Source organism: Leucoraja erinacea, chromosome 35, assembly GCF_028641065.1.
Source record: "Leucoraja erinacea ecotype New England chromosome 35, Leri_hhj_1, whole genome shotgun sequence".
In the NCBI taxonomy this organism is placed as follows: domain Eukaryota; kingdom Metazoa; phylum Chordata; class Chondrichthyes; order Rajiformes; family Rajidae; genus Leucoraja; species Leucoraja erinaceus.
In genome coordinates this window covers 2496930-2524645 of record NC_073411.1, presented here as the reverse complement: position 1 = coordinate 2524645, position 27716 = coordinate 2496930, and the positions used below count along the sequence as shown (strand labels likewise).

Genomic DNA, 27716 nt, shown 5'->3' with positions numbered 1-27716 from the left:
ACCCAAGTCAACAGGGGGAGGTTCACGGCAGCCATTGGGACCAAACAATATCACCTCTGTCTTCTTTTCATTAAATCCTAGAAAGTTTAGGGCCATCCAGGATTTAATGTCATCAAGACATAACAGAAGTGATTTGACAGAGAATGCATCTTCCTTCCTCAGCGGCATATATAGTTGGGTTTCATCAGCATAACAATGAAAAGAGATGCCATGCTTTCTAAGAATGGAACCCAGAGGAAGTAAATACAGTGAGAAAAGCAGGGCCCCTAAAATTGAGCCCTGTGGAACCCCATATGACAGAGGAGCGGAGGAGGATTCAAAACCAGCAAGGCTTACACACATAGTTCTGTCTGCCACGTAAGACCTGAACCATCCCAGGGCACTGCCACAAATGGCCACTAGGTGCTGTAACCGAGATAGTAAGATACCATGGTCCACTGTATCAAAGGCGGCAGATAGGTCCAGCAGGACAAGAACCACCTAATCACCGTAGAAAATGCAAAATCCAAATCCTGACAACATTTCATGCAGATTTAAATTTAATTTTATTATTGTAACCAGAACCAAGGTTCTATTAATTCATAAGAAGGAAAATTGGGCCATTCGGCCCATCAAGTCTACTCCGCCATTCAATCATGGCTGATCGATCCTTCCCTCTCAACCCCATTCTCCTGCCTTCTCCCCATAACCCCTGACACCCATATAAATCAAGAATCTAGCAATCTCCACTTTAAAAATATCCATTGACTTGGCCTCCACAGCCTTCTGCGGCAATGAATTCCACAGATTCACCACCCACTGACTAAAGAAATCCCTCCTCATCTCCTTTCGAAAGGTACGTCCTTTTATTCTGAGGCTGTGACCTTTGGTGCTGGACTCTCCCACTAGTGGAAACATCCTCTCCACATCCACTCTATCCGGGCCTTTCACTATTCGGTAGGTTTCAGCCTGTTATCCAAACAAATCAAATAATACTATAAATAAATGGAATCAAGCCAAACTCATGTACAATAGGCAGAGTGAAGGAAAATATATAGAGTGCAGGATATAGATATTCCTGATGGTAGACAAAAGTGCTGGAGAAACTCAGCGGGTGCGGCAGCATCTATGGAGCGAAGGAAATGGGCAACGTTTCGGGCCGAAACCCTTCTTCAGACTTCAGCCCTTTCTCCTTTCTTCTCCCCCCCCCCCCCACCGCAACAGTCTGAAGAAGGGTTTCGGCCCGAAACGTTGCCTATTTCCTTCGCTCCATTGATGCTGCCGCACCCGCTGAGTTTCTCCAGCACTTCTGTCTACCATGAGAAGGGAATAACGTTTAGTGCAAGGTAAAGCCAGCAAAGTCCGATCAAGGACAGTCTGAGGGTCACCAAAGGTGTAGATAGTAGTGATGGACTGGGCTACACCGACAACTGCCTGCAATGTAATTCACTGAGCTACAAAGCCAACTTAGTGAGCATTAATGAGTCAAAATGGTAGGATTTTTGGAGGGAAAATATTCTTCCATTTCCGCACTTATGAGGGAAACAGACTAAAATGTGATACTTATTTTTGGTAATCGCATTGGGCAAAACAGACAATAATTATGCATATATTTAATGAATTATTACAAGCTCAGGGACAGAAAATCCAATGGCATCATTTAAAGCTACAGTGGCGAAAGCCACATTATTTTAAAGTGAGTGACACAACAGATCAGTATTCTAGGTTTTTCTGATTATACTTCAACTCTCTCAACTAAACTAAATCTCAAAACTAAACTGCTTTGCTCTTTTACTTTCTAATGTAGCTCATTGGAATGTTCTGTAAGGTTTCCTCTTATACAGTACATCGAACAAACTCCTCAGCCTAAAACCCCTGTCCCACGGTACGAGTTCATTCCAAGAGTTCTCCCGAGTTTGCCCTGATTCGAACTCGGAGATTTACGGTAATGGCCATTCGTCGGTACTCGGGGCTCTCGTGGACATTTTTCATCGTGTTGAAAAATCTTCTCTAGTCTTCCCGTGCTTACCTGCTGTTAGCGAGTCTTCCCGAGTACCTGCCGTTAGCGCTAAGAGACGTCCCCGAGCTCCGACGTACCCGCTACGTTCATTCTCCGTGCTTACCACGAGTTTGATTTTTTTTTTAACTCGGGAGAGCTCTTGGAATGAACTCGTACCGTGGGACAGGGCTTTTACACCCTCTATCAAATCCTACAAAATTGGCCCACATCTGATGGCTACATCGTCCCCATATATATTCTCTGAGGTAGTCAATATGATTCAATGCAACATAGTGCTCAATATTCTAGAACCATGACTACATGAGTCTCTATTAGATAAAATAAAATGTGAATCTTGTGTTTCTCTGTGAGCTATTGAGAATATCAGAGCGAATCTTGGAATGACTGACTGTGGGTTAGTTGGTTATATGTACTGGGATTTCTAGGGGACGTTCTGACATTTGAAAGATAAAGATATTACGTGAGGAATCGGCCTACTCTTGGACAAAACAATCCGTTTCCCAAAGAGCAAGTCTCACAGAAATCCAATAAAGTACTTTTATAGCTAACTTACTTACTCTATGATGACTAACAACTTAATTCTATCAACTGTTTGCACCCCAAGGCTCACATCAATCAAGAATTAATTTGTCGATATGTAAAAGTCATTTATGAATATTTTGTTCAACAATTTTCACATTCTACACTTGGAAAGAACCAAGTACAGGTTTGTAATTTGGCCGGTTTCAGTAAGTTGTAAACATTGTCCCTAGTGTGCTGTTTAGTGGACGGGGTGATCGCTGGTCGACACGGACTCGATGGGCCGAAGCACATTTTTCCGCGCTGTATCTCTAAAGTCTAACCTCAACATCCGTGACCTTGCCCCATGGCAAGTATTTAATAAATGCTCCTTTGACAATTGCTTGAGCAAGTGCCAATTGCTAAAGAGAATGTCTCTCTATTTGGCTCGACAGCTCTCTCACTTGGCCTAGGATTAAAAAGGAAAATAATCTTAAAGGAGCATTTCTCTTTCATGTGGCAATAGAAATTCTAAAATTGCACAACTAAAAAGTTCTCTGGGGAGTCGTCATCAGAGCAGATGGTCGGCATGCTGCTTACACTCACTAGGATGAGCTTTTGGGGCTGTAATGTTCTGCAGAAGTGACATCTAAGCATAATAGGGAGACCCGTCTCTTCCTCATGGTCACCAGTTAGAAATTAGATGAAAGAAACCCATTTTATATCCCAGCTCCAATCCATTCAAGGTCAACAAAGATCAAAAGTAACCAGAGCCAAATCTGGGGGTTGGGGAAAGTCAACAGCTTCAGGTTCCTGGGCGTGTACATCTCTGTAGATCTGTCCTGGGCCCAGCATGTTGATGCAATCACAAAGAAAGCTCAGCAATAGCGCCATTTCCTTCATCATTTATTTCGAGAGCAAGAGCAAGCTTTTATTTCAAGAGGGCTGGAATACAAAAACAGGGATGTAATGCTGAGGCTCTGTAGGCCGCTAGTTGGAGTACTGCGAGCAGTTGTGGGCACCATACCTGAGGAAGGATGTGCCAGAGAAGGTTTACAAGAATGATCCCAGGAATGAGTGGGTTAACATATGATGAGCGTTTGATGGCACTGGGCCTGTACTCGCTGGAGTTTAGAAGGATCAGGGGGGGACATCATTGAAACTTACCGAATAGTGAAAGGCTTGGATAGAGTGGAGTGGATGTGGAGAGGATGTTTCCACAAGTGGGAGAGTCTAGGGCCGGACATCCATTTAGGAAGCTGACGAGGAGGAATTTCTTTAGTCAGAGGGTGGTGAATCCGTGGAATTATTTGCTACATAAGGCTGTGGAGGCCAAGTCAATGGATATTTTTAAAGCAGAGATACATAGATTCTTGGGTAGACAAAAGTGCTGGAGAAACTCAGCGGGTGCAGCAGCATCTATGGAGCGAAGGAAATAGGCAACGTTTCGGGCCCAAACCCTTCTTCAGAGTCGATTAGATTCGTGATTAGTACGGGTGTCAGGGGACATGGGGAGAGGTAGGAGAATGGGGTTAGGAGGGAGAGATAGATCAGCCATGATTGAATTGCGGAGTAGACTTGATGGACAGAATGGCCTAAATCTACTCCTATCTCATGACCTTATGATGAGTTTGAGGAGATTTAGCATACCGCTGGCTAGTCTATCAAACTTTGCAGGTTCCTGTTGCAATATTGCCTGGTTCAGTAACTCGAGCCTCCAAATCCTAGGATGAAGGAGACCACAGAAAGTGGTGTGTGTTGCCCATTTAATAATGCCTGTTGACCTCCCCACCATCAAAGGGATTACAGAAAAGGATGCCTCAAGAAGGCATTTAATATCAGCAAAGATAGACAGGAAAAAGCAGGAGTAAGTCAGTGGGACAGGCAGCATGTCTGGAGAGAAGGAGTGGGTGACGTTTCGGGTTGAGACCCTTCTTCAGTCTGATTATTTATGGTATTATTGTTTATCGAAGCATTATTTGTTGTGTTGTTATATTTAATGTGTCTCTAAAACTGCAGTAATTAGTAATTTTAGACACAGGGGGCTGGAATAACTCAGCAGGTCAAGCAGGATCCCTGGAGAACGTGGATAGGTGATGATTCGGGTTGGGGCCCTTCTTCAGACCATCACCTATCTATCCCTATACTCCAGCGATGCTGCCTGACCCATTACCCCAGCATGTTTTGTCTTGCTTTGGTAAACTAGTTCCTTGTTTCTGCAAGTAACCATTTGTAATCGTTATGTTGCCAGCGCATAAAATAATTAAACACTCTGGTCCTTCTTTATTTTAGTTTAGAGATACAGCGTGGAAACAGGCCCTTCGGCCCACCGAGTCCGCGCCGACCAGCGATCCCCGCACATTAACACTATCCTATACACACTAGGGACAATTTACTTTTATACCAAGCCAATTAGCTTACAAACCTGAAAGTCTTTGTAGTGTGGGAGGAAATGAGGGATCATGGAGGAAACCCACACAGTCACGGGGAGAATGTGCAAATTCTTACAGACAGCACCCGCAGTCCGGATTGAACCTGGATCTCCGGAGCTGTAAGCATTATAAAGCAGCTACAAGACAATAGACAATAGGTGTAGGAGTAGGCCATTCGGTCCTTCGAGCCAGCACTGCCATTCAATGTGATCATGGCTGATCATCCCCAATCTGTACCCCGTTCCTGCCTTCTCCCCATATTCCCTGACTCCTTTATTTTTAAGAGCCCTATCTAGCTCTCTCTTAACCATATAACAATTACAGCACGGAAACAGGCCATCTCGACCCTACAAGTCCGTGCCGAACAACTTTTTTTCCCTTAGTCCCACCTGCCTGCACTCATACCATAACCCTCCATTCCCTTCTCATCCATATGCCTATCCAATTTATTTTTAAATGATACCAACAAACCTGCCTCCACCACTTCCACTGGAAGCTCATTCCACAACGCTACCACTCTTTGAGTAAAGAAGTTCCCCCTCATGTTACCCCTAAACTTCTGTCCCTTAAATCTGAAGTCATGTCCTCTTGTTTGAAAGTCTGTTCTGAAGTCTTGTCCTCTTGAAAGTATCCAGGGAACCGGCCTCCACTGTCCTCTGAGGCAGAGAATTCTACAGACTCACAACTCCCTGTGAGAAAAATTGTTTCCTCATCTCCGTTCTAAATGGCCGACCCCTTATTCTTAAACTGTGGCCCCTGGTTCTGGACTCCCCCAACATCGGGAACATGTTTCCTGCCTCTAGTGTGTCCAAATCCCTAACAATCTTAGATGTTTCAATAAGATCTCCTCTCATCCTTCTAAGCACCAGGGTACAGAAGCCCAGCCGCTCCTTTCTCTTAGCACATGACAATAGACAACTCTACTGCTGTGCCACCGTGCTGCTCCATCTCTCATCTGGGAATTGGGTTTTAGATGAATCGTTCTGTCATTGAAATGTCTTCTACCGTTTCCCAGGCTGGTAATGAAAATGAGGAGGAAGAGGACTATCATGATGGGGCCTGGTGCGCTCAAGCAGATGAACAAACACAGTGGATTGAAATAGATGCTCGAAAACTGGTTGAATTCAGTGGAGTGATCACGCAAGGCCGGGATTCACTGCTCCAGTATGTTGACTAACAGCCCTATCGCTTAGTGGATGATTTGTTGTCTCTTTGTCTTACACCTCCAATGAACTTTGAAATATTTGACCAGGGAAACAAAACGTATCTGGGTCTTCATATGGGAATTAAACAGAGAATTATTGTACAAACTGCAATGGGTATAGTGTTGGGATGGCGTTAAAATTCAAGGCAGGTGAGCCGGAGTATGGGGTACATCCGCCTAATTATAGGAAGGATGTCAACAAAATAGAGAGAGTACAGGAATGTGCCTGGGTTTCAGCAACTAAGTTACAGAGAAAGGTTGAACAAGTTAGGGCTTTATTCTTTGGAGCGCAGAAGGTTAAGGGGGAACTTGATAGAGGTCTTTAAAATGATGAGAGGGATAGACAGAGTTGACGTGGATAAGCTTTTCCCACTGAGAGTAGGGAAGATGCAAACAAGGGGACATGACTTGAGAATTAAGGGACAAAAGTTTAGGGGTAACATGAGGGGGAACTTCTTTACTCAGAGAGTGGCAGCTGTGTGGAATGAGCTTCCAGTGGAAGTGGTGGAGGCAGGTTCGTTTTTATCATTTAAAAATAAATTGGATAGTTATATGGACGGGAAAGGAATGGAGGGTTATGGTCTGATTATTAGGGGAGAATTGTGTTCACATGTACTAGAATTCGAGATTTTTACAGAGAATTATTGTACATACTACTACACAAGTGTAGACAAGATGACTGCCATTGAAGAAATCGTGAATTCTGTTGTTAAGTGGAGAATTTAAGATAAGGTTCCATGAGTTTACTCAGTATTTGGGACAACGGGTTGTAGTTTTAGCGGGCTATGCGGTGAGTTTTATTTTGAAACCGTAGACACGGGAATGTTTTCGAGGAGGAGGAATAATCAGGAAGAATATATTTGTTGGAATTATGCATTCGTAAGGATATATTATTGTCAAGAAATGTGTAGGAAGGAACTGCAGATGCTGGTTTAAACCGAAGATAGACACAAAATGCTGGACAGGCAGCATCTCTGGAGAGAAGGAATGGGTGACGTTTTGGGTCGAGACCCTTCTTCAGACTAGTCAGGGGAAAGGGAAACGAGAGATAGGGACAGTGATGTAGAGAGATATAGAATAACTGAATGAAAGATATGTTAAAAAAGTAACGATGATAAAAGCAACAGGCCATTGTCGATCTCAGTCTCAGGAAAGTCTATTTTGAGAATAATATGTGAGACCATGAGGAGGAAAAGAAATTGCTTCCCCCACGACCTGGAACGTTCTGGCCTCATCAATAACAGTCAGCGTACTCATAGGTGTTAGACATTTTCTTGACTATGATATTTATGTCTGCTTCAGCAGTTTGGAAATATGTTACTCATGTTTGGATATCTTCCAGTTCCCAACAAATTGCCATCATATGTCTTTCACTCCGTTCTGTTCCTGGCCATCCAGGTTTCTGACAAATTCTACAATGATTAACCATTTGCCATTTTATGGGGAGCTGCAGGAGAATGGGGATTAGGAGGGAGGTATAGATCAGCCATGATTGAATGGTGGAGTACACTTGATGGGCCGAATGGAGCCTTCATTCACAGCCTTCCGTGGCAAAGAATTCCACAGATTCACAACCCTTTGAATAAATAAATTCCTCCTCAACTCCTTCCTAAAAGAACGTCCTTTAATTCTGAGGCTATGACCTGGACTCTCCCACTAGTGGAAACATCCTCTCCACATCCACTCTATCCAAGCCTTTCACTATTCTGTACATTTCAATGAGGTCCCCCTACGTTCTTCCAAACTCCAGCTAGTATAGGCCCAGTGCCGTCAATAGACAATAGACAATAGGTGCGGGAGTAGGCCATTCGGCCCTTCGAGCCAGCACCGCCATTCAATGTGATCATGGCTGATCATCCCCAATCAGTACCCCGTTCCTGCCTTCTCCCCATATCCCCTGACTCCGCTATTTTTAAGAGCCCTATCTAGCTCTCTCTTGAAAGCATCCAGAGAACCGGCCTCCACTGCCCTCTGAGGCAGAGAATTCCACAGACTCACCACAGAAAAAGTGTTTATTCGTCTCCTTTCTAAATGGCTTACTCCTTATTCTTAAACTGTGGCCCCTGGTTCTGGACTCCCCCAACATCGGGAACATGTTTCCTGCCTCTAGCGTGTCCAAGCCCTAAACAATCTTATATGTTTCAATGAGATACCCTCTCATCCTTCTAAACTCCAGAGTGTACAAGCCCAGCTGCTCCATTCTCTCAGTATATGACAGTCCTGCCATCCCGGGAATTAATCTTGTAAGCCTACGCTGCACTCCCTCAATAGTAAGAATGTCCTTCCTCAAATTAGGGGGACCAAAACTGCACGCAATGCCCCAGGTGTGGTCTCACTAGGGCTGTGTACAACTGCAGAAGGACCACTTTTGCTCCTATATTCGATTTCTCTTGTTATGAAAAACAACATGCCATTCGCTTTCTTCACTGCTTGCTGTAGCTGCATGCTTACTTTCATAGATGCTACTCATCAATGATACTGTCAAATGCTACTCATAACCTACTCACTCCTGGGATCATTCTTGTAAACCTCCTGTGGACCCTCTCCAGAGCCAGCGCATCCTTCCTCAGATATGGTCCGAAACATTGCTCTCAATATTCCAAATGCAGCCTTACCAGCACCTTATAGAGCCTCCGTATTACATCCCTGTTGTATACAAGCCCTCTCGAAATAAGTGCAAGCATTGCGTTTGCTCTCTTCACTTCCGATTTGACGTGCAGATTAACTTTGAAGTGCTCTCACGATGCTATGAAGGGGGGAGTTACATCGTTTTGACCCAGCAATGGTGAAGGAACAGCGATATATTTCTAAGTCAGGATACCTCCGGTTTGGAGGGCAGCTTCCAAGTGGTGGTGGTCCCTTGCTCTTGCTGCTCTTGTCCTTCCAGCTGGTAGAGGAGGTGGGTTTGGAAGGTACACAAAAATGCTGGAGAAACTCAGCGGGTGCAGCAGCATCTATGGAGCGAAGGAAATAGGCAACGTTTTGAGGAAGGACATTCTTGCTATTGAGTTTCGTGCCAGCATCTGCAGTTCCATCTTAAACACATGGGTTTGGAATGTGCTGAGCAAGGGGTGCTGGTGAGTTAACCATATAACCATATAACAATTACAGCACGGAAACAGGCCATCTCGGCCCTACAAGTCCGTGCCGAACAACTTTTTTTCCCCTTAGTCCCACCTGCCTGCACTCATACCATAACCCTCCATTCCCTTCTCATCCATATGCCTATCCAATTTATTTTTAAATTATACCAATGAACCTGCCTCCACCACTTCCACTGGAAGCTCATTCCACACCGCTACCACTCTCTGAGTAAAGAAGTTCCCCCTCATATTACCCCTAAACTTCTGTCCCTTAATTCTGAAGTCATGTCCTCTTGTTTGAATCTTCCCTATTCTCAAAGGGAAAAGCTTGTCCACATCAACTCTGTCTATCCCTCTCATCATTTTAAAGACCTCTATCAGGTCCCCCCTTAACCTTCTGCGCTCCAGAGAATAAAGACCTAACTTATTCAACCTTTCTCTGTAACTTAGTTGTTGAAACCCAGGTTGCTGCAGTGCAGATGGTACAAACTGTATGATATCGATACGGTGCGTCGGTGGTGAAGCTGCTCTGCCCCGGGTGGTGTCGAGTTGGTTGGTTGAACTCTCCAGACTAGTGGAGAGCATACATACAGGGCTTTTGAAACTAACAATTCTCTTCATTGGCAGCAATGACTGGGTGAACACGTACTATGTGCAGTTCAGCAACGACAGCCGTACATGGATGACGTACACAGATGGATATTACGATTGGGTATGTATCTCACATAAAGGTAAATGTATTTGTATTAAGTATCATACATTCATTGGATACATCATCACACACTAATGGATGTACCGGGCATGTAGCAGGTACATAATTAGCCAAGTATCAAGCATACCCAATGCACTATGAACTGCACTAAGGAGTCTCGGCGTTTAATACCATCATCCCCTCCAAGCTGGTTTCCAAGCTCTCAGATCTCTGTCTCTGCGCATCGCTCTGCAATTGGATCCTCGACTTCCTCATCCACAGACCAGTCTGTCCGTATTGGTGGAAATGTGACAGTCTCGATAACGATCAGCACGGGAGCACCTCAAGGCTGCGTGCTCAGCCCCCTGCTATACTCACTCTATACTCATGACTGTGTAGCCGGACATAGTGCAAACTCCACCATCAAGTTCGCCGACGACACCACTTTTATGGGACAAATCACTGATGGGATGAGTGAGAGTATAGAAGTGAGCTCGACCGATTGACCAAATGGTGCCAGCACAACAACCTGGCTTTCAACACCAGCAAAACCAAGGGATTGATTGTGGACTTTGGAAGGGGTAGGATAGGGACCCACAATCCCATTTACATCAACGGGTCGATGATGGAAAGGGTCAAGAACTTCAAATTCCTGGGCATGCACATTTCTGAAGATCGTTCCTGGACCCAGCACACTGATGAAATTATAAAGAAAGCACATCAGTGCCTCTACTTCCTGAGAAGATTGCAGAGAGTCGGGATGTCAAGGAGGACTCACTCGAACTTCTACAGGTGCACAGTAGAGAGCATGGCGGACTGGTTGCATCGTGGCTTGGTTCGGCAACCTGAGCATCCAGGAGCGGAAAAGGAAGCAGAAAGTTGTGACCACTGCCCAGTCCATCATCGGCTCTGACCTCCCCACCATCGAGGGGATCTATCGCAGTCGCTGCCTCAAAAAGACTGCCAACATCATCAAGGACCCACACCATCCTGGCCACACACTCATCTCTCCGCTGCCATCAGGTAGAAAGTACAGGAGCCTGAAATCTGGTACATCTAGGTTTAGGAACAGCTGCTTCCCCACAGCCATCAGGCTATTATACTGGCCAAGAAACAAACTCTGCACAATAACAGCCTATTGCACTTTATCTGTTTATTTATGTGTATATATATGGTCGAAGCTATATAGACACACTGAACTGTTCTGTATTTATGCTTACTATACTTTGTTGTGCTGCAGCAAAGCAAGAATTTCATTGTCCTATCTGGGACACATGACAATAAACTCTCTTGACTTGACTTGACTTGAGTCTATCTGGATCAGAGTTGAGCATAGTGCATGGCCATCGCTCACTGAGATATTCTACTGGCCAAATATCCAACAGGTTAACATGTATCTAGACGTTGTAAGATATTACAGGCAGTGTTTCACACAGACAACAGGTAGAATGCCCCATTAAGCAACTGTTACATATTACAAAAGATGACAGATCCGGGACAAATGTAGTTGGTTCATGGCTGTTTATTACATCCAGGTTGTTATCCTATCCATGCAACATAACTTCCTTTCAGACCACAATCTGTGGGCTTAAAAAGTAATCCATTGACAGGAGTCTGTAAAGGGTCTGCCTGATGCAGAACAAAGGCCATAACTGGATCAAACCTAAATTGGGTTACGTGGACTAATGGAGGACCAAAAGGATGAAGCAAACTCCCACAAAATGACCAGCTGAAGAAGGGTCTCGACCCGAAATGTCACCTATTCCTTCGCTCCATAGATGCTGCCTCACCCGCTGAGTTTCTCCAGCACTTTGTCAGTCCCACTATGGAAATATCTTGTACTGAATCCTAGATCAAGTGGAGTTTCTCAATGGAAGCACATCTCTAAGACGTTATGCACTTGCGACCGAGGGTACGTGTTCAACCTTCAGCTGGCCATTGTGAAAACCAAGACTAGGCAGTTGGCATAAATGAGCAATTACTCAATTCATCTAAATACAACAAATAGATTCATATTGATGATAGCTCTGACTGGACAGAGACATAATATAACACATATTCTTACCCTTCTTTCAGCTATTTTTCGGAAACGTGGACACAGACACACCAGTTCTGAGTGAATTCCCAGAAACAGTTGTTGCTCGTTATATCCGAATAAATCCCCAGAGCTGGAATGGAAGTTTGTGCATGAGAATGGAGGTGCTTGCCTGCCCAGTGTCCGGTAGGATTTTTTTTTCTCAAGCAGATACAGTAGACTGGTACAGAAGGTGCATGGTGCGTTTGCCTTCACCAGTTGGGGCTTTGAATATAAGAATCGGGAAGTCAAGGAGCAGCATATGTTGGTTCAGCAACATTTGGAAGATTGTATGAAACAATTACTGGGGGAATATGGAAGCTTTGTAGAGGTTTATCAGGGTGCTGCCTGGATTAGAGAGTATTTGCTGTAAGGAAAATTTGTAAGAACTTGGATTGTTTTGCACTGGAACAGTTAGACCTCTCTAAACTTTATTCACAAACTCTTTCCATTTTGATCTTCTTCTTCTGTCGTATGTCTTTTAGACCTGCAGCTCCGTTGAGGCGAGCCAGGCCAACGTGTCATCGTCCAGGTCCATCAGACCTCGTTCACCATTCGGTGGCCGGTGTTTGGGGCAACTGGTGACTATGTGCTCCACTGTCTGTGTTGGGGTCACCACACTTGCAGGAGGCGCTGTCCACGAGGCCCCACCTCTTCATCGCTACTCCATAGCGTCCAAAGCCTGTCCTCAAGTGGTTGAGGGTTGTCCACTGCATTTGGGGCAGGGATGTCCATGGGGTACCATTTTGATAATAATCTGAGATAGTAGCTACCCTTCTACTTGCGTTTGAAGCAGCGGAAGTTATGTAACGGCCTACAGGCGCTGTAGCAAGTGAGGCCTGCCGCATTCAGCTGCAGCAGGGTGATGCCATCCGGTTCGACATCCGTATGTAACTGCCCTAAAAAGGGCGCATGCTCCGGGTTGGCGCATAGCCCAGCGACTGAGGTTGCATTAGGGCTGCAAGCCGCGGCGACTGAGGTTGCATTAGGGCTGCAAGCCGCGGCGACTGAGGTTGCATTAGGTTGCAACTGTGGCTGCATTATTCCTGCTGCTCTCTCCGCTTGTTGTTGTCCACCTGACTGAGGTCAGTTGACAGAGTTCACCACGGGGAGGTCGACAACATGAGCCCCACAGTAGCAGTACAGAGAGTTTGAACAAACTAGGATTGTTTTCGAAAGTAGACACAAAAAGCTGGAGTAACTCAGCGGGGCAGGCAGCATCTCTGGAGAGAAGGAATGGGTGACATTTCGGGTCGAGACCCTTCTCAGACTTGTTTTCTCAGGATTGTTTTCTCAGGAGTGTCGGAGATTGAGGGGACACCTGATTGAAGCATATAATATTATGAAGGATTTTTCAAGTCGGAATTCTTCAGACTATGACAAATGACAATTCAGGTTGGATCTGAAGAAGGGACCCAAGCAGAAATATCATCTGTTCATTTCCCTCCATAGATGCTGCCTGATCCACTAAGTTCCTGGAATAACTTGTTTTTTGCTTAAGTTTCCAGCATCTGGAGTCCCTTGTTACCCAAGAGAGATCTGTATGTTCATACCTTCACAAGTTATAGGAGTAGAATTAGGCCATTCGGCCCACTGAGTCTACTCTGCCATTCAATCATGTCTGATCTCTGCCTCCTAATCCCATTTTCCTGCCTTCTCCCCATAACCCTTGACACCCGTTCTAATCAAGAATTTGTCTATCTCTGCCTTAAAAATATCCACTGAATCCACTGTAGACTCACAGGAAGATTTCAGGTTCACACGTGGATGGCTGGAGCTGTGAAACAGTCCTGCTAATTTATGCATCACTGTGCCACCCACTAACTTAATAAATGTGTAGGAAGGAACTGCAGATGCTGGTTTAAATCGGAAATAGACACAAAATGCTGGAGTAACTTAGCGGTACAGGCAGCATCACTGAAGAGATGGAATAGGTGACGTTTCGGGTCGAGACCCTTCTGCAGACTGACTTAAAAACTTAAAAAATGTGCTCTCTATCACACAGCACCCAACCAATACGAGTCAAATCAAGTGACTTCAGCAGCAGGACTTGACTTCAGGCACCACAACTACAAAGATCTGCGTCAGGTATGGCTAACAGGCTGCTGGATGTTGCATATGACAAATTACAAGAGAGGGTTAGATACGGAATCAAGAGATATGGGGAGGAAACCGGAATGGGGTACTGATGTTGGATGATCAGCAGCATTCATATTGAATGACTGTGCTGGCTTGAAGGGCCAAATGGCCTACTCCTGCATCTATTTTCTATGTTGGGCATTCACACATACTCCTGTCATTGGGAGCAAGAGAGCATCTGTAACAGTGATTCTTAACCCACAATAAGAATCGCTGAAGCATTGTTTACTGCACCACCATTAGCCCCTTCCACTGGTTTGTTGCATTCCTCCTCACATTACAGCCTAACCTTTAACTTTGGTCCGGTCAGCCAACATGAATGTTACCCCCTTCAACCAGTGTGCCTAATCATGTAATCTCTCCCAGTAAAGTTGCTTTGGACAAAAGTTGGGCTCCGCTGTAGAACATGATCATTCCGTCCACAGCTCAAGCTGAAAAGGCTAGGAAAACTTTCAAGTACAGAAATAAGGTCATATCTAAATGAATGGATTGAAATGGCAAGTTGCACATGCTATAAAATGGGCAACAATATCATGAATGAATGAATTCATTGATATGTTTCTTGGCCAAGTATATTCACATACAAGGAATTTGCCTTGGTGCTCCGCTCGCAAGTAACAACACGACATACAGTAACAATTAAGAATGGTGAAAAAATTACTTTTATAACTACTAAACAAGTTTGCTTCATAATAAACAGACACCACACAAACTGTTTGGTAGACCAGTTCAAAACTTTACTTATTATCGGCCGATGGAAGGGAGGAAGAACTCTAAGTCAAGTGAGCAATTACAGACACTTCACCGTCCTCATCCACTTCTCTGAACAACAGAATTACATCGCATTATATAGTGTTTTTTTGTCACCTTAGCACATTCCACAGACATTAGTCATGGTCAGAGGTACAGGAAAAGGCATCACATCAAAGGCATTTTGTCACAATCTCTAGCTTCTCCTCTCTTGTCACCTCCTCCCTCATAAACATAGGACACTTGGTTTACGATATCTTACTTCAAAGAGATGACACTAGCTCCTTCTCTGCTTGTCACTTGGGAGACAATGTTATAGTATTTATTATCTCACACACCGCAACCTGAGGCAAGCCTAATTTGAGACTAAATATAAGCTGTAAGCTAGCCCAGAAACCAATTTTAATATCTTCTTATTTTTTGTAACTTTATTCGGCTTCATCAATGGCACATAAAACATTAAACATGATCATCCACCTAACGTAGCATTCTGTATGTTGATATTATTTGCTTCTTCAGAAGTGGGAAAGGAAACTTTTATTAATGCAATTTTAGAACATTCATATTCATCAGTACCTTCATCTTTGTAATAATTTTCTAGAAATATGCACATACCTAACGGATAATGCTATTCCCCGTCTCAATGCTTTAGGCACATTGCCCTTCGTCAGTCAGGGTATTGATTATAGAAGTTGGGATGTTTTGTTAAATTTGTACAAGATAGGAGACTGCATTTGAAGTATTGCGTCCAGTTTTGGTCACCCTCCTAAAGTCAAAGGCAATGTCAATTTTATTTCACTGCACCCGAAGGTGCAGTGAAATGAATTTGCCAGCAGCAATACACTTAAAAAGAACACACAATACACGATTAGATTTAACACAAACATCCACCACGGCATTCTTCACTTTGGTGGAAGGCAACAAAGTTCAGCCAGTCCTCCTCCTTTGTTCACCCGTGGTCGGGGCCATGAACCCTCCGTAGTCGCCGCTAGGGACGGCCCGATGTACAGGCCCTCTTGTCGGGATGATCAAAACTCCAATGTCGGGACCGTCAAACACACTCCACGGCTTGGAGCGCCCGAATCGGCACTTCCCTACCAGAGACCACGGCTTCAGGATGTTATAGGCCGTAGGCCAGTGGGTTGGAGCCCTTCTATTGGAAGGATGTCACTAAGCAAAGAGTGCAGAGAAGATTCACAAGGTTGTTGCCAAGACTCAAGGGCCTGAGCTATAGGGAGAAATTGAGAAGATGAGGACTTTATTCCTTGGAGCTAGAAGGCTGAGGGGTGAGCTGATAGAGATCACAAGGGTAATAGATAGGGTGAATGTACCGTCTTTTACCCAGAGTAGGGGAATCAAGGACATGAGACTGGCAAGATTCAAAAGGAACCCGAGGGGCAACTTTCTCACTCAGAGGGCAGTAGGTACATGGAACAAGGGAGATAGTTAAAGCAGGTACCTGAACAGCATTTAAAAGGGACTTGAACAGCTACATAGATAGGAAAGATTTAGAGGGATATGGGCCATAGATGGGCAAATTGGGACTGAGGTGGAATATCTTGGTTGGAGATAGATACAAAAGCTGGAGTAACTCAGTGGGACAGGCACCATCTCTGGAGAGAAGGAATGGGTCGAGACCCTTTTTCAGACCTTGGATTGTATTTCACTTGACAGCTAGATCCCTCTAAGTCTTCTCATCTGAAGACGGGTCTCGACCCTTCCTTCTCTCCAGAGATGCTGCCTGTCCCGCTGAGTTACTCCAGCATTTTGTGTCCATCTTTGGTTTAAACCAGCATCTGCAGTTCCTTCCTACATATCTTGTTCAGTTGTGATGAAGAGCCTGTTTCCGTACTGTATTGATTCTAACATGTATTTGCAATAAATAATAAAAACATTGAGGTTTTTTTTTTAAATTACCTGCTAGCTGATGAAGGTTGTGAACGAACATTGCCCGAATATTACTCGGATTTATAACATTGGAAAAAGTTCCCAAGGATTGAAGATATACGCTATGGAATTGTCAGATAATCCTGGAGAACATGAACCTGGTAATTATCACAAATATCAAAATCAAAGTAATAATTATTGCTCATTCATGTTGCAGTAATAATTAATGGTCATCGGTGTCATTATTACTGGCATCTGCATCAACACATGGTTAATACTATGGTTAGTATAGTACATGGTTACGACAAGCCTCCAGTGATATCCGGATTGCAAATCATCCCTCTTCTGAGAAAGTAAAATCTGGGAATGGTTTGTGACAATGACGCAGCTGGTAGAGAAGCTCCACAGCACCAGGGACCCAGGTTCAGCCCTGACGTCCGATGCTGTCTGTGTGGAGTTTGCATGTTCTCCCTGTCAACATGTAGATTTCCTCCTACATCTCAGAGAGGCACACGTTTGTTGGTTAATTGGCCTCTGTAAATTGTCCCTGGTAGCCAAAATGTCACAAAAGTCAAAGTATCCTTTATTGATCTTTCGGTCTGAATGAAATTTCGTCCTGCAGTCATACATATAATAAAAATAACAAACACACAATAAACACAAATGGTGGAAGTGAAAGTTGAATAACATAAAACTAGTGTGAACGGGTAACCAATGGTCAGCATGGATTCGCTGGGCTGAAGGGCCTGTTTCCATGCTGTATCTTTCTATCACAAACTACATTAGACGTCATTAACTATCATAAGGAGCCTTGAAAATTGAGTGCATTTGATTCAAATAAGAATATCTATATTAGATTTATTGTTCTTGGAACCATTGTTCAGGATATATCAACATCATAAGGTGACAAGGAGTAGAATGAGGCCATTCGGCCCATCTAGTCTACTCCGCCATTCAATCATGGTTGATCTATCTCTCCCTCCCAACCCCATTCTCCTTTCCTTCTACATAGAAACATAGAAAGTAGGTGCGAGAGTAGACCACCAGGTCCGTCGAGCCCGCACCGCCATTCGCTCATGGCTGAACACTAAACAGACACACTTACCACAAACAGTAGACACAAGACACAGAACACAAGACACCACCCTCCCCTTTATACCTCTATCACCCCTCTCCACCCCAAGAACCTCGTGATCTCCTGGGGGAGGCAAAAAACCGGATAAAAACCCAGGTCCAATTCGGGAAAAAAAAACCGGGAAATTCCTCTCCGACCCCAATCCAGGCGATCGACACTTGTCCAGGAGATCACTCAGGTCTTACTATACTAACCATACCTAGGTCCATATCCCTGCCCTCTCCCCGTAGCCCCTTATCCCCTTGGCAGCTAAAAAACCATCTATTTTAGTCTTAAATATATTTAAAGTTTCTGCTTCCACTGCTCCCTGGGGCAGTGAATTCCATAAATTAACCACCCTCTGGGTGAAGAAGTTCTTCCTCATCTCAGTTTTAAAAGAGCCCCCCCTTATTCTGCAACTATGTCCCCTAGTTCTAGTTTCCCCAATCATTGGGAACATCCTCAGTGCATCCACCCGATCAAGGCCCCTCACGATCTTATATGTTTCAATGAGATCGCCTCTCATTCTTCTAAACTCCAAAGAGTAGAGTTCCAGCCTACTTAACCTTTCCTCATATGTCAATCCCCTCATTGCAGGAATTAATCTTGTAAACCTTCGCTGCACTGCCTCCAGGGCTAGTACATCCTTTCTTAAGTATGGACCCCAGAACTGTACACAGTATTCCAAATGTGGTCTCACTAATACTGTGTACAGCTGCAGCAAGACCTCCATGTTTTTATACTCAATCCCCCTAGCAATAAAGGCCAAAACTCCATTGGCCTTCCTAATTGCTTGCTGCACCTGCATACTAACTTTCAGTGATTCATGTACTAATACCCCTAGATCACTTTGCGTTGCATTACAACGCAGCTCCTCCTCATTTAGAAAATAACTTGGCCTATCATTTTTTTTCCCAAAGTGAATGACTTCACATTTATTAGTATTAAATTTCATCTGCCAAGTTGTTGCCCACTCACCTAGCTTATCTATATCCTTTTGCAGACTCTTCCTATCCTTCTCATCCCCTACTTTTCCTCCCATTTTTCTACCCATAAGCATTTCCCACTGAGAGTAGGGAAGATTCAAACAAGGGGACATGACTTGAGAATTAAGGGACAGAAGTTTAGGGGTAACATGAGGGGGAACTTCTTTACTCAGAGAGTGGTAGCTGTGTGGAATGAGATTCCAGTGGAGGTGGTGGAGGCAGGTTCGTTTTATCATTTAAAAATAAATTGGATAGTTATATGGACGGGAAGGGAATGGAAGGTTATGGTCTGAGCGCAGGTATATGGGACTAGGGGAGAATACGTGTTCGGCACGGACTAGAAGGGCCGAGATGGCCTGTTTCCGTGCTGTAATTGTTATATGGTTATATGGTTATAATCTCTGACGCCTCATGCACCGAGGGGTGATAAGAAATGCTTAGTCATGGCTTGAAGGGCCGAATGGCCTACTCCTGCACCTATTGTCTATTGTCAAACTGTATGAAGGAATCAAATGAGTCTTGCGAAGACTGTGAAACAACAATTCTTTTGGCCACATTGTTGTCAAGCTTCTGAAAATAGTCACCGTTTTAACACTGTATCCCTCTCCTGGTAACTTGCATCTAACGGTGAACATTTGTTGTTTTACAGGGGAACCGGAATTTCATTACACAGCTGGAATGCATGGGAATGAGGTCTTAGGGAGGGAGTTACTACTGCTTCTAATGCAATTCCTGTGTAAGGAATACATCTACGGAAACCCCCGGATCTCACGATTAATCGATAACACAAGGATACACCTTGTACCCTCACTCAATCCAGACGGTTACGAACTGGCTTATGAAATAGTGAGCACCCAATTGGAAATATAGTCCAAGAGTTGTTAATTTGGCCAAGAGGCTGCAATATAGAGCAGGAAAATATACTATTAATTGATTAAATATGCACTGTTCAACCTTAGATGTGTTTCTATAACAGTTAGTGTTAACCTTGTGACACCCCTGTAAATTAATGAGTTGTAAGGTTTGGTTATATATGAGGCTGTCAGCATTGTGCTTAAGGGCCTGTCCCACTGCGGCAAACTAATTGGAGAGTTTAGAAGAGTTTAGGAGAGTTTGAAAAAGTGTCATGTTGAAGACCTCCTTCGATCTCCTTCGACTATGTTGAAGACTAGCTTCAACTAGCTTTGGGAAAATTGGACAGCGGATAGTGGAGAGTGAAGTCGACCTCCTTCGATCTCCTTCAACCTCCCTTCGACTATGATGAAGACTATCTACGACTGCCTTCTTGCGGGCATTTTTCAGCATGTTGAAAAACACGCCGCAACCTAGCTGAGGCCGAGCGTACGCGGGGACCACTCTCGAGCATGAAGGAGAGTTACAAAGACCTCCTAGGACCTCGTGTCTACCATGCTGCGAGTATGAGTCGAGGGCAAACACTTCAGAACTCACGGATTAGGTTGCCGCAGTGGGACAGCCCCGTTAGTCTTTCAGATGTTATTACCAGTGAATAGGGAGTGAAAATTATGTTGAAAAGATGGAACATGTTTTCTCTTTGTATCTAATAACATTATCTCTTTGATTCTGGCATGACAGTGAATAGAATCGCTGTAGAGTTTCCCATCTTCATACTCTGGCTTCAGAAGGAGATTGTAAATCCCATTAGAACAATGAGTAAAGACAAGTGCCGGTGCACACAATGTCCGTGTGAAATATAATGCCACGACATAGACAAATCTGCACATGATCCATATCTCCCCATTCACTGCATATCCATGTGCCCATGTAAAATTCTCTTCAATGCCACTATCTTTTCTGCTCCACCACCACCCTTGGCAGCACGCTACAGGCACCCACCACTGTGTAAAAAACTTGCCCCCGCACATCTGCTTTGAAATTTCCCCCTCTCACCTTAAAGCTATGACCTCTAGTCTTTGACATTCCTTTTTAAGTGGGGTTATCAATTTAATGCCAGACTGTTGCACCTTTGAAAATTGTGCAGGATCAGCAGTGTCCGAAACCGTGGGTTAAAAAATGATTCTGGTACAAAAACAACTGTCATACCAGGGAAAATGTTAAAGAGAGCCAAGTTGCTTCTGTTCTCACACAGGGGTCAGAGTTAAGCAGCTGGGCGTTGGGGTACTGGACAGAAGAAGGATTTGACCTCGGGGACAACTTTCCAGATCTGACTTCAATATGGGCTACAAAGGACCCAAGAGGTGTTCAAAAAGTTGCCAATCATCATCTTCCTATCCCAGAGGAATATCAGTCAGAAGATGGAGCGGTAAGCAAGCAATTATTACATCTTCTTATCGAGTCCACACACACGATTAGAAGTTGTTGAGCCAGAGCTACACACACTTCGCGGTATCTGTATACAATGGTGTCTGTCTGTCATCTCGCTTCCAGTGCCTGGTGGAGGAATAATAGGTGAAAACAGGGCCGTGACGTGAAAGCCCTTTCCTTGACCCCCGACTATTACATGCAGAACATGCATTACCATGGGGCTGTTCACAATCCTTAATTCAACAGACAATTTGGATAAAGATTAAAATAAGATTGCAAAATTGCGGAAATAAAAATATAATAGACAATAGGTGCAGGAGTAGGCCATTCGGCCCTTTGAACCAGCACCGCCATTCAATGTGATCATGGCTGATCATTCCCCATCAGTACCCCGTTCCTGCCTTTTCCCCATATTCCCTTGACTCCGCTATCTTTAAGAGCCCTATCTAGCCCTATCCAGTATCCAGAGAACCGGCCTCCACCGCCCTCTGAGGCAGAGAATTCCACAGACTCACAACTCTCTGTGAGAAAAAGTGTTTCCTCATCTCCATTCTAAATGGCTTACCCCTTATTCTTAAACTGTGGCCACTGGTTCTGGACTCCCCCAACATCGGGAACATGTTTCCTGCCTCTAGCATGTCCAAACCCTTAATAATCTTTTATGTTTCAATAAGATCCCTTCTCATCCTTCTAAACTCCAGAGTGTACAAGCCCAGCCGCTTGTAGAAAATGCTGCCATTTAACAGTCCCATTAAAGTATTTTAAATGATGTTCTGTGGCTTCAATAGAACATCAGTTCCATCTCAAACAAGTAGATTGCAGCATTATCTCAATGAAATGCAGAGTGAAGGGTTGGGGCAAGAGATGGTCCCTTTCTAAGTATCTATTCCCATGTATAGTGCAGCTACTAATTGAAGAGTGTATGTAAATCTAACCAATTGAAGGATCACAGATTTCATACCCAGTCTGTGTTCACAAGAATTGAAAATTAAATTAAGGGTGTCTAGACAACAACTCTCTCAGGGGTATTAAGACCTGGTGTGTTGATTTGTCAGATGCACCAGAACAATGACATAACCACTTGCAGCAGCCTCCCGGACACGTTAGAATACACAACAGTGAATAAATGTACATTGAATTTTAATTTTTTGTAAGTTAACTGGGCCATTGTGGTGCAAAAATATAAGTACACAGATCTGAGGGGGTGGGTGCTGAGGTGCAGTTGTGGTTAGGGTTTGTGCACGGTGGTTAGAGAAGCAAAGATCAAGCTCTTATTCAATACCCCATTCCTTCTCTCCAGAGACGCTGCCTGTCCCACTGAGTTACTCCAGCTTTCTGTGTCTCTCTTCGGTTTAAACCAGCATCTGCAGTTGCTTCATACGCAATCCGTCAGTGTTGGTCTGCAAGCAGTCTCGTTGGACAATTCCACGTTTGTTAATACAGTGCACAAATGGAGTTGACGTCCTCCACAGAGGAACAAACAATGCTGGAGACCACATCATTTATAAAAGAGGAGCAAGGAGTTTATTCCGTGCTGAACCAATATTCTTTATTCAACCAACATAACCCCGCAGCTCCGCCCTTGCTCCTCCTCCCCCTGGTCGCAACAGAGACCCCCTAGTCCTTATCTTCCACCCCATCAGCCGTCACATACAACACATAATCCTCCGAAATATCCGCCAGCTCCAACGGGATCCCACCACCAGCCACATTTTCCCATCTCCACCCCTTTCCGCCATCTGCAGAGACCATTCCCTCTGCAACTCCCTGGTTAACTCATCCCTTCCCACCCAATTCACCCCCTCCCCAGGTACCTTCCCCTGCAACACTTGTCCCTATACCTCCTCCCTCGACTCTGGCCAGAGACCCCGACAGTCCTTACAGGTTAGGCAGAGGTTCACTTGCACCTCCTCCAACCTCATCTACTGTATCCGCTGTTCAAGATGTGGACTCTTATACATGGGCGAGACCAAACGCAGACTGGGCGATCGTTTTGCCGAACATCTTCACTCAGCCTGCCTAAACCAACCTGATCTCCCGGTTGCTGGACACTTTAATTCTCCTTCCCATTCCCACACAAGCCTTTCTGTCCTAGGCCTCCTCCATTGTCAGAGTGAGGCTAAACGCAAATTGGAGGAACAGCATCTCATATTTCTCCTGGGCAACTTACAGCCCAGTGGTATGAATATTGATTTCTCTCACTTCAGGTAACCCTGGCATTCCCTCTCTCTCTATCCCTCCCCCACCCAAGTTGCACTAGATTCTCATTTCCACCCAACACACAGCTGGACAATTCCAATGTTTGTTAATACAATGCAATGCACATTGTAACATGAATTACTCCAGCTTTTTGTGTCTATCTTCAGTTTAAACCAGCATCTGCAGTTCCTTCTTACACATAACAAGTCATTCCTTTCTTTCGATAAGACATCAAATATTGGAGTAACTCAGCGGGACAGGCAGTATCTCTGGAGAGAAGGAATGGGTGACGTTTCGGGTCGACACCCTTCTTCAGACTAAGGTGAAAGGGAAATGAGAGATATAGTCAGTAATGTGGAGAGATATGGAACAAATGAATGAAAGAAATGCAAAAAGTAACCCCCACCCAAGTCACACCAGCTTCTCGTTCTCACCTAGCAAATAACGAACAATGGCCTGTTTCCTTTATCATCATTACTTTCATTTATTTGGACTATATCTCTCTAAATTAGTCTATACCTCTCGTTTCCCTTTCCTCTGACTAGTCTGAAGAAGGCTCTCGACCCGAAAACATCACTCATTCCTTCTCTCCAGAGATGTTGCCTGTCCAGCTGAGTTACCCCAGCATTTTGAGTCTATCTTTGGTTTAAACCAACATCTGCAGTTCCTTTCTTTTGGTGCTTTTAGGATGTTGCTTCATTGCCCAGCGATCCAATGTATATGGCAATCCTTACGTAAATGCTTTGTCCTTTCCCCTCACTTTAGGTTGCTTGGCCAGAGAAAGTTCTCCTCTTGATTCTAAATTCAGTGGCTTGATGTTCACTGGACTCTTGTATGGTCATTTCTAGCTGTTAGAGATTTACTTCAGCAAGATACCTTTGCTCGTGTTCAGGGACCCACATGGACAGCACAGCTCTCTGCCCAGACAAGAATCCTCACCTGACATAGGCATCCAAACAAGAAAGTACAAACTGAAACAAAGGATCTCTTCAGTGATTCCTGGGATGGAAAATGTGATGGGAGTGGTTCGATATTGGTATTGGTTTAGTATTAGAAACATAGAAAACATAGAAAATAGGTGCAGGAGTAGGTCATTCAGCCCTTCGAGCCTGCACCGCCATTCAATATGATCATGGCTGATCATCCAACTCAGTATCCTGTACCTGCTTTCTCTCCATATCCCCTGATCCCTTTAGCCACAAGGGCCACATCTAACTCCCTCTTAAATATAGCCAATGAACTGGCCTCGACTACATTCTGTGGCAGAGAATTCCAGAGATTCACCACTCTCTGTGTAAAAAATGTTTTTCTCATCTCAGTCCTAAAGGATTTCCCCCTTATCCTTAAACTGTGGCCCCTTGTTCTGGACTTCCCCAACATCGGGACCAATCTTCCTGCATCTAACCTATCCAACCCTTTAAGAACTTTATACGTTTCTATAAGATCCCCCCTCAATCTTCTAAATTCTAGCAAGTACAAGCCGAGTCTATCCAGTCTTTCTTCATATGAAAGTCCTGACATCCCAGGAATCAGTCTGGTGAACCTTCTCTGTACTCCCTCTATGGCAAGAATGTCCTTCCTCATATTAGGAGACCAAAACTGTACTCAATACTCCAGGTGCGGTCTCACCAAGACCCTGTACAACTGCAGTAGAACCTCCCTGCTCCTATACTCATTCAAGAAACAGTTAGACAGGTATATGGACAGTTCAAGTTTGGAGGGATATGGACCAAACGTGGGCAGGTGGGACTAGTGTAGCTGGGACATATAGCCAATGGGTCTGTTTCCACACTGAATCAATCTCTGATCGTATGTTCAGAGAGTGATACAGCAAGACAGTACAAACTCCACACTGAAAAGTCACTGATCTGATTCAATATTTTACCTTGCTGAATGTTTTTAAGCATTTTCTTTATATTTGTTGGCATTGGTTTATTATTGTCACAGGCACTGAGATACAGTGAAAAGGTTGTTTGCCGGCTATCCAGTCAAATCAAATTGCACCCACACACAGACTATAGATTCAGATTCAGTGCTCCTACACAACGAAATGCATTAGTGGTGCTCCTACACAGAGAAAAATTCAAGGATTGCAGTGAGGTAGATTGGAAGATTGGGACTACACCCTAGTTTGTGGGAGGCCATGGTAGTGCAGCGGTAGAGTTGCTGCCTTTACAGTGCTTGCAGCGCTGGAAATCCAGGTTCGATCCCGACTACGGGTGCTGTCTGTACGGAGTTTGTACGTTCCTCCCGTGACGGGGATCTTCGGTTACCTCCCACACTCCAAAAACAAACAGGTATGTAGAAAAGATCCCCTTTGTGCTTGGAGCCAACATGGAGGCTAGTTGGCTTGATGTTTGTGTACATTGTCGCTGATGTGTGCAGGATATTGTTAGTGTGCGGGGATCGCTGGTCGGCGCGGACTCGGTGGGTCGAAGAGCCCGTTTCCGCGCTGTATCTCTAAACTAAACTAAACTAAAGACCGCAAAATAATCTGATAACAGTGGAGAGGAAGCTATTAGAGAATCAGAAGCTCAAACTGTAAATGCCCTCCAGAAGAAGAGAGTGCTAACTGTATTAGAGTTAACAGATAATTGTGAACGAGATTCATATCTTGGAGCATGTACATTTGACCACCCTTTTCACCAATGTTTTTACATTTTACTCAGGTTGCTATGGAAACACGTGCCATCGTAGCATGGTTAGAAAAGATCCCCTTTGTGCTTGGAGCCAACATCCTTGGAGGGGAGCAAGTGGTGACGTTTCCGTTCAACATGGCAAGAGCCAAAGAGGAGAGTGAAGAGATGATGCGCAGAGCACAAATGGTAGAGGATTACGAGGAAGGGGAAAATCTCAGTTACCTGGATACTCCAGATGACGGGGTCTTCCATTGGCTTGCCACCTCCTTTGCTTCTGCACATCTCGGGATGACTGAGACATATCAAGGCAAATGCCACACTGAAGATTTCACCAAAGGTTTTGGAATCATCAATGGTGGTGCATGGCATCCATCAGTTGGCAGTAAGTATGATCTTACAGTAAAATTAATGGCACTGGAAGAGCGTTTCAATTCTAAAATTAAGCACTGCTGTGATAATAGTCACAACCCCAAGTTTAGAGATTTTATCGCTGGGAGGAATTCTGTATCTAAGCAATGTAGTTTAAGCTTTCACTATGGATCATCTTAAAGCCCTGTCCCACGGTACGAGTTCATTCCAAGTGCTCTCCCGAGTTTAAAAAAATCAGACTCGTGGTAAGCACGGAGAATGAACATAGCGGGTACGTCGGAGCTTGGGGACGTCTCTTAGCGGCCCGTAACGCTAACGGCAGGTACTCTGGAAGACTCGCTAATGGCAGGTAAGCACGGGAAGATTCGTGAAGGTTTTTTTAACACGATGAAAAATGTCCACGAGAGCCCCGAGTACCGTACGAGTGGCCATTACCTTAATCTCCGAGTTCTAATCAGGGGAAACTCGGGAGAGCTCTTGGAATGAACTCGTACCGTGGGACAGGGCTATGATCGAGTCCACACACAAGATTAGCCAGAGCTGAACACATATCTTGACATCTGCATACAATGGTGTGTGTCTTGTCGCTTCTTGTACATGGTGGTGGCAAGATTGGTGGAAACAGGGCCACGACGTGAACGCTCTTTCCTTGACCTCATCATTATGGATAAAGAGCAGGAAGACTAGTATAATCTATTTTCTCATATCTAACGATGAGCAAAACACTAATTTAGCAAGCTTTTCAAGCAATCTGTCGTTGAAGAACAAATGCTACAGCAAGTCAATTTTTTTTAATGCATTTTGGTGCATATTGCCATACTCTCAGTTTAGTTTATTGTCACGTGCACCGAGGTGCAGTGAAAAGCTTTTTGTTGCGTGCTAACCAGTCAGCAGAAAGACAATACATGATTACAATCAATCCATTTATATGATAAAGGAATAACGTTTCGTGCAAGGTAATGCCAGCAAACTCCAGTCAAGGATAGTCCAAGGGACATCAGAGAGGTTGATGGTAGATAGAAATGCTGGAGAAACTCAGCGGGTGAGACCCTCGACCCAAAACATCACCTATCCCTTCACTCCATAGACGCTGCCTCACCCGCTGAGTTTCTTCAGCATTTATATCTACCTTCGATTTTTCCAGCATCTGCAGTTCCCTCTTAAACAACTCAAAGAGGTTGATGGTAGTTCAGCTGCTCTTTGGTTGTAGTAGGGTGATTCAGTTGCCTGATAACAGCTGGGAAGAAACGGAGAATGAACGTAGCGGGTACGTTGGTGCTCGGGGACGTCTCTTAGCGCTAACGGCAGGTACTCGGGCAGACTCGCTAACGGCAGGTTAGATGTTGAAACATGTTGAAAAATGTCCACG

At 44.4% G+C, this 27716-nt stretch overlaps 1 protein-coding gene across 1 annotated transcript in view; it reads left to right on the top strand.

Moving 5' to 3' along the window:
• Positions 1-27716, top strand: part of LOC129713174 (inactive carboxypeptidase-like protein X2) — a 100732-nt gene that overhangs the window by 60139 nt on the left and 12877 nt on the right. The window contains exons 12-19 of the mRNA XM_055662015.1: positions 5945-6093; positions 9844-9928; positions 11984-12128; positions 13987-14069; positions 16795-16918; positions 19507-19703; positions 20965-21138; positions 26009-26360. Of these exons, the coding sequence (XP_055517990.1) occupies positions 5945-6093; positions 9844-9928; positions 11984-12128; positions 13987-14069; positions 16795-16918; positions 19507-19703; positions 20965-21138; positions 26009-26360 (1309 nt within the window). The remainder of the gene's footprint in view (positions 1-5944; positions 6094-9843; positions 9929-11983; positions 12129-13986; positions 14070-16794; positions 16919-19506; positions 19704-20964; positions 21139-26008; positions 26361-27716) is intronic.